Raw genomic sequence first — 16321 nt, forward strand, 5'->3', positions numbered from 1 at the left:
CAAAGTGCGGGGAGGAAATCCTCTGTGACGTCACATCAGCACTATTGATCATATGGGAAGCCTTCAACAAAATGCCGGATATCGGGTGCAGTGCGCATGCGCGTCGCCATATTGGGGGAGCCTAATAACGATAATGAATGAAACCGCATCCAACCAGTGGCATATAGGCAGACGGCATACCGCCATCAGCAAACCACAAAGACGCCAAGATTTACATCACAAAACAGGTGGTAATGTATACAGAATCATATATAATTTTTCATATTCTGGACACTATATAGTTTTGGCATATGATGCATACAGATTACATAGAAATATCCAGCCAAATAAGGAGTCCCTTATATATGGTCCAAATTTCCAAACGATGTCAAATAAGGGACTTCTGGGTAGACATCACCAATCTTTGAAAATATGGAGTCCTTGCATGGCTCTCCCACATTGCCAGTGAGTAGAGAGATATCATTCGATACAGATGGATAGTACGGATGGCATCATAAACCAGGACAGTTATTGACGATGGTTCTTTCATAATCAGTACTAGAGTAAAGAAATTTAATTGCAGAAGAAACAATTTAAAAATCACAGAAACACGAAAAAACACGACAGAAATAACACAATATAGAAATTAGAAATTAAAAAGTAAAGATTAAAAAGCAGAGATCTTATAAAAATGGAACAAAGCTTAACTTTTCATTGAGTCCAGCAGGGGACATGGTACCCAATTCCACAATCCATTTGGTTTCCGATTGTGCCAGTAGTTGTTTTAAATTCCCCCCTCTAACACCTCCATGTATCCTATCAATGCCAAAGACCTTAAAGCCACGTGGATCAGAATTGTGGCATAAATGAAAGTGCTTTGGTATGGTCTTTAGCATGGATGGGTCTTCCTCCCCTCTCGCCGCCGAGATGTCCCTCACGTGCTCCCTCACCCTCACCCGTAGTTCTCTTGAAGTTAACCCAATGTATACTTTGGGACAGGGGCATTGGGCAAAGTAGATGAAATAGGTAGTGGTGCATGAAATATAGTGAACAATATTATATTCACGAGCACCATCAATGGTCTTGAAGGTCTTAGCCCTAACAACATTACCCAAATTACATGCCATACATTTCCCACATGGGTAACAGCCCCATCTTTGCTTTGAATCACCAAAAGGGCTCCTATGGGGGGCCACATAGTGGCTTCTTACCAATTGGTCTTTAAGATTCTTGCCCCTCCTTGCAGTGATTAGGGGTCTCTCAGAGATTTGTTTACTAAGTACAGGGTCTGTATGAAGGACAGGCCACTGTTTCGTTAGGACCTGACGCATAACATCCCACTGACAGTTAAATGTAGAGATAAATCTAATTTGCGCATCGTTTTTATCCTTGCGTGTGCTAGAGCTACATAATAATCTCTGTCGAGGGGTATATTTTGCGCGGTGATAGCCATGTTTGATATTTCTCTGGCTATACCCTCTTTCCATAAAGCGATCTCTCAGGTCCTTTGCCTGTTCCTCAAATTTATCTGCCGTGGAGCACGTACGTTTTGCTCTAAGGAATTGCACGTGTGTTTACGTGCTGATGGCTAAGTCGGGCGCTAGATAGCAAACATACACCTTCCGTGAACAGTCATCCAATAGGGAAGGTTATTTAAAGAGCGACTTTCACTCACAACACACACACATTTACAAATGTACACTAGCGCATGGCCGTGCGGTCATGCACAGCTTATATAGTTGCAGCACGTTCAGGACCTTCCAATAAAGGACCAATGGGAAGCTGCTACCAAAGTTTTGCCCTTTCAGGACCTTCCTGGAGGACCAATGGGATGTGCTGCAGTACCTGAGCATGTGACCCTCGATCTCCAATGGGAGATCTTGCCCTGGGCATGTTCAGAAAGAGAAAAGCAGGACTTAGCCCCAAAAGCATCTGCTCGCCGCTGCCCAACATTGACTTCAATGGCAGAAGCAGGAAAAGCAGCAGTAACTCTTTGTACAGAGTGAGACTGAGCAAGACGCTGGGACCGACGTCTCTGCTGAGCAGACTCCACTGCGGCTGGATAAGAATGGGAGACCACAGCGGAGATGGCTCGAGATTCCCCTTGTGCAGAAGCGGGAACTCGACACCTAACAATAACTGTCCTGGTTTATGATGCCATCCGTACTATCCATCTGTATCGAATGATATCTCTCTACTCACTGGCAATGTGGGAGAACCATGCAAGGACTCCATATTTTCGAAGATTGGTGATGTCTACCCAGAAGTCCCTTATTTGACATCGTTTGGAAATTTGGACCATATATAAGGGACTCCTTATTTGGCTGGATATGTCTATGTAATCTGTATGCATCATATGCCAAAACTATATAGTGTCCAGAATATAAAAAATTATATATGATTCTGTATACATTACCACCTGTTTTGTGATGTAAATCTTGGTGTCTTTGTGGTTTGACTGACAGCGGTATGCCGTCTGCCTATATGCCACTGGTTGGATGCGGTTTCATTCATTATCGTTATTAGGCTCCCCCAATATGGCGACGCGCATGCGCACTGCACCCGATATCCAGCATTTTGTTGAAGGCTTCCCATATGATCAATAGTGCGGATGTGACATCACGGAGGATTTCCTCCCCGCACTTTGATTAGGAACGCCGGAAACAGATGCACCTGGAGCCGGGGCGTGCGGTGCCATACGCGACGCGTCACTGGGTAACGTGTAAGTTTGGACGCCTATTTAAACCCGGACTTTTAGAGACATGACAGGCACACCTCTCCCCTTGATAAAGCGATCAGCGAAACGCGCGTCGGGGCCTCAGTGACGGAGGACGGGCAGACGATATGGGTATGTGTTCAGTGACCATCTGACCTATGTATTGCATGGATCTTTTGCACTATGCATGTTGCACCTGTTGGGCCATTTATAGTTGGCTGTACCTGTTGTATTTACCAATAGGTATACGCTTTACACATGACTCTAGAACCTGAATACTTTTCCTCTGTCCTGTCTGTGCATTTAGCTTGAGTAAACACCTTTCCTCGGATATTTTTGTGTTTTTAACTATAGTATTTGTATGATCTGTAATTTAATAAAATTTTGTTATCCCTTTACCTTCTCCTTGTGAGTGGTGTGTTAAGGTATTCTTTATACCTGGTATTTGGGTCTAGTGTTTATGCACACACCCCCTTACGCTATTTGGGATTTCTCTTCATGGTGAAGGAACCCTAGTACTAGCATAGATATGCTTTTGGATATTTGTTTGTATATAAAGATACCAAATGTAGATTTTTGGTGAAGAATCATCAAGTGGAACACAATTCTGAAGTTGAAGGAAATGTATTGGTTATTTAAAATTTTTGTGGAAATTCTAAAACTGAAAAGTGGGGCGTGCAATATTATTTGCTGCGATTACAGCTGCAAGTTGCTTGGGGTATGTCTCTATCCATTTTGTACATTGAGAGACTGAAATTCTTGCCCATTCTTCCTTGACAAACAGCTTGAGCTCAGTGAGGTTTGATGGAGATCGTTTGTGAACAGCAGTTTTCAGCTCTTTTTGTGGATTCTGTTTTTGGGCTCCCTCTGGTGGTTACAGATGGTACTGGGTGACTTGTGTTCTCTGTGGTCTCTGGTGTCCACCTGTTCTATCAGGATATGGGAGTTTCCTATTTAACCTGGCTTTCTTGTCATTTCCTCGCCGGCTATCAATGTAATCAGTGTGTCTTGTTACCTCTGCTTCCCGCTTCTGTATTCTTCAGGACAAGCTAAGTTTTTGATTTTCCTGTTCCACGTTTTGCTTAATTTTTGTCTTAGTCCAGCTTGCAGATATGTGATTCCTTTTTGCTGGTTGCTCTAGTGGGCTGATATTACTCCTCATGTTCCATGAGTTGGAACATGAGTTCAAGTAATTTCAGGATGTTTTTTTGTAGGGTTTTTCGCTGACCGCGCAGTTCACTTTTGTATCCTCTGCTATCTAGCTTTAGCGGGCCTCATTTTGCTGAATCTGTTTTCATAACTACGTATGTGCTTTCCTCTCATTTCACCGTCATTACATGTGGGGGGCTGCTATTTCTGTGGGGTGTTTCTCTGGAGGCAAGAGAGGTCTGTGTTTCTTCTAATAGGGAAAGTTAGTTCTTCGGCTGGCGCGAGACGTCTAGGAATCATCGTAGGCACGTTCCCCGGCTACAGCTAGTTGTGTGTTGAGGTTCAGGATCGCGGTCAGCTCAGTTTCCATCACCCTAGAGCTTGTTTTGTTTTTTGTGCTTGTCCTTTTGTGATCCCCTGCCATTGGGATCATGACAGGTATGATACCCCTATTTCAATATGATCACTTGCACAGTGCTCCTTGGGATGTTTAAAGTTTTGGAAATCATTTTGTATCCAAGTGGAGAAAGGTTGAACTTGATGGATCTAGGTTTTTTTCAACCTATGTAACTATGAACTTAAACTTCATAGAAACTATATACATTAGATAATAGGAACATTTCTTCACAAAGGTTTCTCCTTCATTAAGCAGAGATGGGCACTTCTCAGTTACATGTAAGTTCACTTAATTTTTCTTGAACTTCACACTTTTGCATGTCATGGAAAACCAGCAAACAATTATGGGAGACTTCATCTTCCTGTCATGGTTAGTACAAGGTTGATGTCCTATTATCTCAGGGTTAATGTCGTTGGCCTCTCTTTCAAGATGGGAGGGGTATTTATTCTCACTCCAAACTGGGTTTCACTGTTAGCTATACTTTCTGCTTTAGTCTGTGTGCTTAACCTCTGGAGTGTGTGCTCGGTTTGCAGTGTTTCTCTTACTTTCTGTGTGTTACTCTGATCGCTCTTCTGGATTACTGACCTCTGGTTTCACTTCTGAATATCCCCTGTCTTTCCACTTTGGTATTTTGTCATCTCTCCTGGCTCCGATCTTTGCTTGTTCGACAACTCTCTTGTGTTTATCCCTTCACTGCACCCCAGTGTCTGGCTCTGCCCCTAACCACCTCACACTCTATCACATGTTTCAGGTCCTGTTGGCTATTAGGTTTGTAACCCGGTGTCTTGTTCAGCTCCCTTGCACACAGTACTGTGTGCAGCCTTTGCCACAGCAGTATTACCCGGGAGCCATGACACTTCCTCTGTGAGGGCCAGACAGATCAAGGTCACTCACAGCAACTATCAGTCCACAATTGACTAATGAGGGCACCACTGCTTGAGGTATGTCAGTATGAGTCCTCACTGGAATCTTGAAAGTCCATTGCTCTTCATAGGAAAGTTTAAGTCAATTATGTTGACCATTACTTCCTTTCAAGATACACAAGTGAGCATCCTTTCACTGTAGATAACTTCACTAAAATGCTACTGATACAATTCCTTCTCATTCAATCCCCTTTTAAGTGGGCCTTCTACTTCCCCTGAGATAAGGTAAGCAAAAAAAGAAATGAGCCCCAAAGCAGTTGAGAATTAATATGTAGTTATTTTATTACAGAAAATGTACACAAGAAGACTCATTAAACAGGGATAGTGACACCTAATTGCCACGTCCGATAAGGTTAGTTAACAGTGCAAAACAAACACGGTATTATAAATTGTCCCAGTAGTATTATATAAAAACCACCAAAAAACTGTCTCGAATAATAAATCAATAATAAAGTCACACAAGCAGTAGTATAGTAGGACCCACAGCCAAATTACCGAAACCCTATTACAGATATATTGCTTGAAAACGCCACCTTACCAGAAGAGGCAAACGTGTGTAAATGGGTTCCAAAAAGCGGACAACATGATCAAATAGTAAATGATGAACCAACCTTAAGAACAGACGTGGAAGAAAGGCCCCAACGCACGTTTCGCTGTAGTGCTTCCTCTGGGGAGTGGAGTCAAAGTGTGCGTTGCAGGTTTATATAGGATGCTCATAATGAGAATCATAATATGCGGTCTGATGTGGTGCTTCCGGCAGTGTGGCGAGAAGCAGAAACCATGGCTCCAGCGTCCGACATCACAGGTCTACGCCCGCCACTGACGCTTCAGCAAATAAGTTTCATACGGTGTAGGTGACCTCCCTGGCCTTGGCTCTAATCTGTCAAATGTATCTTTACATTTGCTAGGTCCTAATGACCTATTACTTGATGTCCTGTGGTGCTTCCTCTCTGCTCATAACACCCTCACTCAAGTCAAGCCAACTGTCCGACCAGAGTTTTTTTCTCTACTGAACTCTGGCCTCTATCTAACTTACTATCAACAATTCAGCTTCTGTTTTCCAACATATCCCCTTCCATTTCTGGCTAGTCCCAACTGTTAATTCTATTTCTCAACTAAGTGCATGCAGCTGGAATCACATTAAAACAGTGCAATGTATTATATAACAACACATATCATTAAAGAGGGTGTGGGCAGCACATTTACTTAATAATTTTAATAATAATTTTATTTACAGTACAGACCAAAAGTTTGGACACACCTTATCATTTAAAGATTTTTCTGTATTTTCATGACTATGAAAATTGTATATTCACACTGAAGGCATCAAAACTATTAATAAACACATGTGAAATTATATACTTAACAAAAAAGTGTGAAACAACTGAAAATATGTCTTATATTCTAGGTTCTTCAAAGTAGCCACCTTTTGCTTTGATGACTGCTTTGCACACTCTTGGCATTCTCTTGATGGGCTTCAAGAGGTAGTCACTGGGAATGGTCTTCCTACAGTTTGTAATGACTCTGTATCATATATGAGTTTCACTTTTTGTATTGAAGAACTGAAATAAATTAACTTTTTGATGATATTCTAATTTTGTGAGATGCACCTGTATGTACAATCCTGAATTGTTTAACCCCTTCACCCCAAAGCCTGTTTTCACCTTCCTGACCAGGCCAATTTTTACAATTCTTACCACTGTCACTTTTTTTTTTCACGCGACATATCGTACTTTATGGTAGTGGTAAAATTTATTTGATTTGACTTGAGTGTATTTGTGAAAATAAAAGGGAAATTTGGTGAAAATTTCGCAATTTTTAAGCTTTTAATTTTTATTCCCCTTAAATCAGAGTCATATTGAACAAAATAGTTAATAAATAACATTTCCCACATATTGATTTTCTATCAGCACAATTTTTGGAACATTTTTTTTACTAGGAAGTTGTAAGAGTAACAACTTGACCAGCAATTTCTCATTTTTACAGCAAAATTTGCAAATCTATTTTTTTAGGGACCACATCACTTTTCAAGGGAGTTTGTGGGGCCTATATGACAGAAAATACCCAACTGTGACACCATTATAAAAACTACACCCCTCAAGGTATTGAAAACCTCATTCAAGAAGTTTATTAACTCTTCAAGTGCTTCACAAATGTTTTGAATGTGTTAGGAAAAAATAAACATTTGCTTTTCTTTCTCAAAATTTTTATTGAGACCTATTTTTTTTTACTTTCGCAAGGGTAACAGGAGAAAATTAACCATACAATTTGTTGTGCAATTTATCTTGAGCATGCCGATACCCTATATGTGAGGGAAATCTACTGGTTGGGCACACGGCAGGGCTTTGAAGTGAAGGTGCACCATTTCACTTTTGAATGTAAAATTTAGCATTTTCATAAGGGTAAAAAGAGAAATTGCTCTACACAATTTGATGTGCAATTTATCCTGAGTGCGCAGATATTCAATATGTGGAGGAAAACAAATGTTTCGATCCACTGCCAGATTTGGAAGGAAAGGAGCGCCATTTGCCTTTTTGACTGTAAAATTTACTGGAATAATTAGAGGATGCCATGCCTCGTTTGGAAATCCCCTGATGTGCCTGAGCAGTGGAAACTACCAACAAATGACACTATTTTGGAAACTAGACTTTTTTGGTAAGGCTGCTTTCACACATCAGGTTTTTGGTTTCAGGCACAATCCGGCAGTTTCAGGCACAATCTGGATCAGTTTTTTTCTTACGCCTGATCCGTTTTTTCCCCATAGAGTTGTATTACTGCTGGATTGTGCCTGAAGGACATGCGTTTCATCCGTTTTGTGCCGGATCCATCCCTTCAGGCTTTTTTGCCGGACACAAAAAACGTCTCCTGGAACGTTTTTTGTGTCCGGCGAAAAAGCCTGAAGGAACGTTTCCGGCAATAAACGCATGGAACTGATGTGTGAAAGAGCATTTCCGGCGACCGAATCCATTTTTAACACACTGAGCATGCCCAGAAGCCTTGTTTTTTTGATTCTGGCATGGAGAAATCTCTCTCTCTCTCTCCTCAAAAACCATGCCCAGGAACTCAAAAAACATGCGCAGTACATAGAGCCGGATCCAGATAAAAAACGGATCCGGTGCATCAGTTTGCATCCGTTTTTTCACTATGTACACCGGATCCGTTTTTTAGCAAATTTGCCGGATTGTGCCTGAAACCAAAAACCTGATGTGTGAAAGTAGCCTAACTTATCTAGTTGCGTACTAAAGACCTTGTACTCCCAGGTGCTTCACAGAAGTTTATAACAGAGCTATAAAAATAAAAAAATAACATTTTTCTTTCAAAAAATCTTTTTTAGTTCCAAATTTTGCATTTTCATAAGGTTAAAAGGAGGAATTGATCAATATAATTTGTTGTGCAATTTATCCTGAGTGTGCATATAGCCAATATGTGACAGAAAACAGCTTTTTGGATGCAAGGTAGGGCTTGGAAAGGAAGGAGTGCCATTTGACTTTTTGAATGTAAAATTTACTGGAATAATTAGCTAATGCCAAGTTGCATTTAGAGAGTTCCTGAGATGCCTAAACAGTGGAAACCCGAAACAAGTGACACCATCTTAGAAACTAGACTCCTATGGGAACTTATCTAGATATGTATTAACCCCTTTCTGACATGTGACGTACTATCCCGTCAAGGTGGGGTGGGCCCCTATGACCACAGATGGGATAGTACGTCATAGCGATCACGGGGGGAGCGCGGCCGATCGTGGCCGGGTGTCAGCTGACTATCGCAGCTGACATTCAGCACAATGTGGCAGGAGCGGTCACGGACCGCCCCGGGCACATTAACCCCCAGCACACCGTGATCAAACATGATCGCAGTGTGCCGGCGGTATAGGGAAGCATCGCGCAGGGAGCGGGCTCCCTGCGAGCTTCCTTGAGACCCCCGGGGCAACGCGATGTGATTGTGTTGCTGCGAGGGTCTCTTACCTCTCCTCCCTGCAGCAGGCCCGGATCCAAGATGGCCGTGGCATCGGGGTCCTGCAGGGAGGGAGGTGGCTTCACAGCGCCTGCTCAGAGCAGGCACTGTGAAGCCTGGAGCTGTGCATGTCAGATCGCTGATCTGACACAGTGCACAGCAAAGTGTCAGATCAGCAATCTTACACTATAACATGATGCCCCCCGGGGCAATGTTATAGTGTAAAAAAAATATTCACATGTGTAAAAAAAATTAAAAAAATTCCCACCAAAATTCCCCCCCCCCAAAAAAGAAATATTGTTCCTATAAAAACATTTCTTTGTCTAAATAAAAAAAACAATAAAAGTACACATGTTTAGTATCGCCACGTCCATAACGACCCCACCTATAAAACTGTCCTGCTAGTTAACCCCTTCAGTGAACGCGGTAAAAAAAAAAACGAGGCAAAAAAACGCTTTATTATCATACCGCCAAACAAAAAGTGGAATAACACGCGATCAAAAAGACATAAATAACCATGGTATCACTGAAAACATCATCTTATCCTGCAAAAAACGAGCCGCCATACAGCATTATCAGCAAAAAAATAAAAAAGTTATAGTCCTCAGAATAAAGCGATGCAAAAATAATTATTTCTATAAAAGAGTTATTATCGTATAAAAGCGCCAAAACATAAAAAAATGATGTAAATGTGGTATCGCTGTAATCGTACTGACCCGAAGAATAAAACTGCTTTATCCATTTTACCAAACGAGGAATGGTATAAACGCCTCCCCCAATAGAAATTCATGAATAGCTGGTTTTTGGTCATTCTGCCTCACAAAAATCGGAATAAAAAGCGATCAAAAATTGTCACGTGCCCGAAAATATTACCAATAAAAACGTCAACTTGTCCCGCAAAAACCTCGAGAAAACATTGTCAGAATCACCAGGATCTGTTGAAGCGTTCCAGAGTTATAACCTCATAAAGGGACAGTGGTCAGAATTGTAAAAATTCTCCTGGTCATTAAGGTGCAAACCACCCTTGGGGGTAAAGGGGCTAAAGACCTTGAACCCCCAGGTGCTTCACAGAAGTTTATGATGTAGAGCTGTAAAAAAAAACTTTACCCATGAAAATGAGGTTTTAGCCCCAATTTTTTAATTAGGTTAGGTTCACATTGCGTTAGTGCAGTCCATTTAGCGCATACGCAAACAGACTGCGTTAACGCAATGTCCAAAAAGGGCTCGTGTTTAGCGATCGTGCTAGCACAGATGCCCAATCTGCGCTAGCGAGAACGGACCCAAAACGCTGCAGACATCATTCGAGGTCCGTCACAAAATAACGGCACATCGCTAACGCATGCCAAAAATGGCATGCGTTAGGGATGCGTTACATACATTGCAGTCAATGGGTGTGCTAACGGATCCGTTACATTGCGTTAGTCGCGCGATGTAACGGATTCGATTAGCTGATACCCACTAACGCAATGTGAACATAGTCTTAGAGCCGTGAAATAAAAAAATACACATTTTTCTCGCAAAAATCTTTTTAGCTCCAAATTTTGCATTTTCATAAGGGTAAAAGGAGAAATTGCTCTATACAATTTGTTGTGCAATTTATCTTCAGTGTGAATATGTGGAGCAAAACAACTGTTTTGGTGCCTGTCAGGGCTTAGAAGGGAAGGAGCGCCATTTGACTTTTTGAATGTAAAATTTACTGGAATAATTAGCCGAAAACAGAGGAAGCCTCCAACAAGTGACACAATTTGGGAAACTAGACCCCATAAGGAATGTTTTGTGAGCACCTTAAATCCCAAGATGCTTCACAAAAGTTTATAACTTAGAGCTGTGAAAGTAAAAATATCACATTTTAACCACATAAAAATGTATTTTTAGCCCCAATTTCTTTACTTTCACTAGGGTAACAGGAGAAAATGTATCCCAAAATTTGTTGTGCAATTTCTCATGAGCATGTCGATTCTCTATATGTGGGGAAAAACTACTATTTTGGTGCATGGCAGATCTTGGAAGCGAAGGTTCATCGTTTGACTTTTTGAATTAAAAAATATCTGTAATTGAGAACAGGTGCCATATTGCTTTTGGAGAGCCCCTGATGTGCCTAAACAGTGGAAACCCCGCACAAGTGATCACATTTTGGAAGCTAGACCCCATAAGGAATGTATATCGATGTGCGGTGAGTACCTTGAATCCCCAGGTACTTCACAGAGGTTTATAACGAAGAGCTGTGGAAAAAACAACTTTACCCACAAAAATGAGGTATTAGCCCCAATTTTTTTTATTTTCACAAGGGTAACAAAAGAAAATGGACCCCAAAGTTTGTTGTACAATTTCTCCTCAGTATATCGATCTTCCATATGAGGGGGAATACTACTACTTGGGGGCACGGCTGGTCTCAGAAGGGAAAGAGCACCATTTGACTTTTTGAAAGTAAAATTTGCTGGAATAATTAGTGGATGCCATATGATGGATAATAGGAGAAAACAGACTCATGTTTTGCAATTTGTGCTGGATACGACTATACTGTACTTCTTTTTGGGCACATAGCAAGGCTAGGAAAGAGCGCTATTTGCCTGGAATAGATTGTGAGTGCCATGTAGCATTTGAAAAGCCCCTGACATATGAAAACAGCAGAAAACCTCACAAGTGACCCCATTTTGGAAAATAGACCCCTTATGGAAGTCATTTACAATGAAGTGAGTATTTAGAGCACATAGGTACCTCACAGAATTTTATAACATTGATGTGTGGAAATACTGTATGACATTTTAGTGGTAAAAATGTAAATTTTGTATTTCCTGCAAAATGCATTAGGTACACAAGGGTTGATAGGTAAAACTAGAGTCCACAATTAATGGCGCAATTTCTCTCAAAAGCGGTGCTGTCCCTTATGTTGTCAGAAAAAACTGTTAGGCCACAGGTCAGGGTTGAGAACTAAGGAGCGCTAGTTGACTTTTTTTAGCACTGATTTTGCTAGAATCGTTTGTTGGCAACATTTGCATAATAGCAGAAAAAAAAACAAAAGTAACCCCATTGTAGAAACTGCACCTCTCAATTAATTCATTTACAGCTGCAGTGACTATTTTATAGCAATCAAGCCAGGATTTTTTTCTACATAATTGCAAATCTGCCAGTCTACTACCCATACATTGTGCCCCCATAGAGTATAGAGCTCCCATATATTGTAGCACCCCCATAAATTGTGCCCCCATGTGCTTATGGCAATACACACATGTAAATTAAGTGCCTTCTCACCATTACAATAATTTCAAACATGCGGCCTCTTATGGTGGTTTAGGCACAGTGGAACTCAGAAGGAGGGGGGCATTCAGATTTATGAGAGCAGAATTCACAGGATTTTTTTTGAGGAGTTGTGAGCCATGTTGATTTTCCAGAGTTTTTGTTCTACCAGTAACGTGGGGAACCAGTATAGTTCCAGTGACAGATGAGGGATGGGGATTGTTTTGGTATGATATAAATTAGGGTTTCTATTAGTAACATTTTGAGGGACACTATATTTTTTGATCGCTTCCAGAATAAGGCTGGGATCACATTCTTGTGTTCAATAATAAGCACTTACGTTGGGGTTTCCGTGTAAATCCCATAAAAATGTGATTCAGATGAAACCCGCAATAGAACTACACACCATAATGATGCAGATGGAGACCCTTAATACTCCATTTTACGTCTGCCCCGGTGGTATCCATTTTATGAGGCGTGCACAGATCTGTGGTCGCCCACACTTTTGCAGTTTAAAGACGTTTAAAATGATGGGACACCGCTGGAACAGAGACCAGTCTAAAGTGACCCCCCCTCCATATGCTTCATAATTAAGTGGTTCCATCTGGGTTTCTTTTTTTAAATCGTGGTTTTAGGGAATTTACACTGAAACTCCGACAGAAGCGCTCAGAAGAGGGTGCAGGACAAATGTGAGGGAAGCCTTATTTCAATTTTCTGGAAGGTAGAATAAACAAGTAGCAATAAAAGAGTAGTTCTTATTTTTATTGTGTGGTTTACTATGCTGTATAAGTAATAAGGTGGATTTATTCTTCCGGTCCCTGAAATAACAGCAATATTAGATTTATATATTAATTGTTAGGTTTTGCTGCTGTCATACAGTAAAAATGCTCTTTTATAAAAATTAGTTTTTTGTTGTTGTCATTCTGAGAGCTGTAACTTTTTTATTTTTTGGTGAGCAGAGCTTTATGAGGTCTTATTTTTTGCGGGACAAGTTGCAGATTTTTTTGGTACCATTTTGGGGTACTTAATGTTTTATGATAGCTTTTCATTCCGATTTTTCTGACACAGAATGAACAAAACTCAGCAATTGAGTTAATTGTTTTTATTTAATTTTTTGCGCATTTCACAGTACAGTAAAAGTGATAAGATTGATTTGTTCATCATGTCAGTACTATTACAGCAATACTGGACATATTTTTTTATGTGAATGCGAAAAAAGAAAAAAAGCCAAAGTCTTTTCCATTTATATTTTTTTATGCTTTGTTTTTTTTTTACAGACTAAAAACAATAGGTTACCAAAAGGAATTTGTTTTTGCCTCATCATATTCTGAGAGCTGTAACTTTTTTAATTTTTTGACGAATGAGCCATATTATGGCTTGCTTTTTGCAGGACAATTTGGCGTTTTCATTTATACCTTTTCTTTACATATGACTTTTTGATCACTTTTTATTGAATTTTTGGTAGTCAGTATCTTGAAAAAGTGACATTTTTGGCATTTTTAAATTATTTTTTACGCCATCCAGAATAAATGACATTTCAGTTTTATAGAGCAGGTCATTCTGGATTCAGTAATACCAGTTTTGTGTATTTTTTTTGTTTACTTTTGTTTTATCAGAAACACTGCATTTTCAGTGGCAAAATGGATTTTAGCGATTTTTGCAAATTTTTTGTGGCTATTCTAAACTTTCTAACGTGTTTTATTTAACTTTTTTACTTAGTCCCACTGTGGGACATGTATCATTTTTATTTTGATCACTTGTCTCATCTCATTTACAGCAGTGTATGAGACTGTCAGTGTCTCATTGACTGTGTCTGTGAGAGCCAGTTTATTGCGAGATCCCACAGGCCACCGTACACTGGGGTATTCACATGATATTAGGGTACCCGCGAATGTTGCTATTGACAGTGGTATTTAAGGGCTTATACTCATCCTCGATCAGTCGCAAAACTGCAAAACTGACACCTGCGGGAATTGCTGCCGCTTGGTGGTGCTATTCCCTATCCTCTTTTATAACGGCGATGGGGGTAAAAAGTAGACTTAATGATCGCCATTTTAATGCATATTGATGGTCATTAAGGGGTTAATTGAGCTCACCTGGAAAACCAAATAAAAAAAACAAAACATAAAATCACCATTATTATTTTGACAGGACAACACTTACTTTGCCTTCTGGCTCCATTATAGTTTTGCATATGTATGAATTTTCATCACCAGTAACGAAAGACCCAGTTTTTGTATTTTTATGTAGATTAACCTGGATTACTGACTTCTTTATGTAGTCTTTAAATTCTCCCTGCAGAGATATTGTAGAATATTTAGGTATGGAGAGACAGAAGGTGGTAGGGAATTTTGTTGTAGTCTCCTTGGGCAGAAATCTACACAAATCACAAAAAGTTAATCTGAACATAACTTCTTTTTTCATATTTTTTCATAATAAAGTAATAAGAACATTGAACTACCGTACTTATTCTAATTTGATAAATGACTAAATGCTGTACTTACAATTTGTAGCAAAACTGTGTCAGCGTTTGCTAAGTTACACGGAACACAGTGGCTCCAAACATCCAGCTCTGGCTTCCAATAAAAGACCAATTTTAGGAACCCTAAAGAAAGTATGTAACCAAGTATACACAAAATATTTCTCCACCTCTCTGATTTATATCCGAATATCTCCTGAAAAAGAAGAAAAGAAAAGAATAGAAGAAGAATAAAATAAAAATGGACTGGTATTACAGAGGTCTTTTACTTTAATATTAGAAAACAAGCCGGCAGACAAATAAATTGTAAAAAATATCCAAAAAGATGCCAAAAAAGAAGCTTCAGGACAAAAAAAACTCTCACATATCCTTAAGCTTCTTCCTATTGAAAAACTTGCTGATATGTCTCATGTCATTGTGTGCATATAATTTAACCCCTTACCGACATCGGGTGTATTGGGCTATGTGCACACGTTGTGGATTAGGCTTAGGAATTTCTGGTGCGGATTCTGCCTCTCCTGGCAGAAAACACACCTGTGGATTTGTCGCGTTTTTTGGGCGGTTCTGCAGCATTTTTTGCTGCGGTTTTCTTGCGGATTTGCTGTTTTTTACCCTTGCGGTTTTCTATATTGGAATCAGTACAAAAACGCTGCAAATTCACAAAAAAGAAGTGACATGCTACGTCTTTTAAACTGCAGCGTTTCCGCAGCGGATTTTCCGCAAAGTGTGCACAGCATTATTTTTCTCATTGATTTACATTGTACTGTAAATCAATTGTGGATCTGCAGTGTTCCTGCACCTCAAAAAACGCTGCGGATCCGCAGAGAATCCGCAACATGTGCACATACCCTAAGTACGCCGATGTCTGTATCCCTCCCTTTCGTGTGGGCTTTGGCGGTGAGCCCACATCTTTCCTGGGACATGCCAGCTATTTTGAACAGCTGACATGTGCTCGCAATAGCCGCAGGTGGAATCGCAGGTATTAACTAGTTAAATGCTGTTGTCAAACTCTGACAGAAATGCACACACCGGTGACCTGCATCACGTGAGCATGACTCAGTGGTCAGCGCTCATAGCAATTGATATAGAAGGGTTAACAGATTGCCTTTAAGTGCCTTTTGCCTTTAATTGTTAGAATTGCTAGAATCTGTTGACGCAGTAGTCTGATGGTCTCCTTTCAAGGAGACCATACTTCTTATCAATGTATGTTCTTAATAGTCAGCAACAACATGTTCTGGGTTATGGTAAATAAAGTATGACCCTGGGTGATGGTGGGGGCTACATGACTTACATTGAAATGCAAAATATTGCCTCTTGCTGCATTACAGCAGGTAAAAGTGAATTTCACACAGAACAACGTGTGCGATTCTTTTGTCTCCAAGCGCTTGTAAAATCACGGGCGTAATTCCACAATTTGGCCCTCACTGGTGATCTGTCAGCTGACATTGGGTCAGAATGAAAACAGCTACGACACAAGGATGTAGAAA

General features: G+C 40.3%; 1 protein-coding gene across 2 annotated transcripts in view; it reads right to left on the reverse strand.

The window, feature by feature from the left end:
- LOC138638115 (probable cation-transporting ATPase 13A5) overlaps positions 1–16321 on the reverse strand; it is a 371860-nt gene that overhangs the window by 342416 nt on the left and 13123 nt on the right. For both annotated transcript variants that reach the window (XM_069727135.1, XM_069727137.1), the window contains exons 2-3: positions 14860–15030; positions 14519–14650 (exon numbers count right to left, since the gene is read on the reverse strand). In XM_069727135.1, the coding sequence (XP_069583236.1) occupies positions 14519–14650; positions 14860–15030 (303 nt within the window). The remainder of the gene's footprint in view (positions 1–14518; positions 14651–14859; positions 15031–16321) is intronic.

Source organism: Ranitomeya imitator, chromosome 5, assembly GCF_032444005.1.
Source record: "Ranitomeya imitator isolate aRanImi1 chromosome 5, aRanImi1.pri, whole genome shotgun sequence".
Lineage (NCBI taxonomy): Eukaryota > Metazoa > Chordata > Amphibia > Anura > Dendrobatidae > Ranitomeya > Ranitomeya imitator.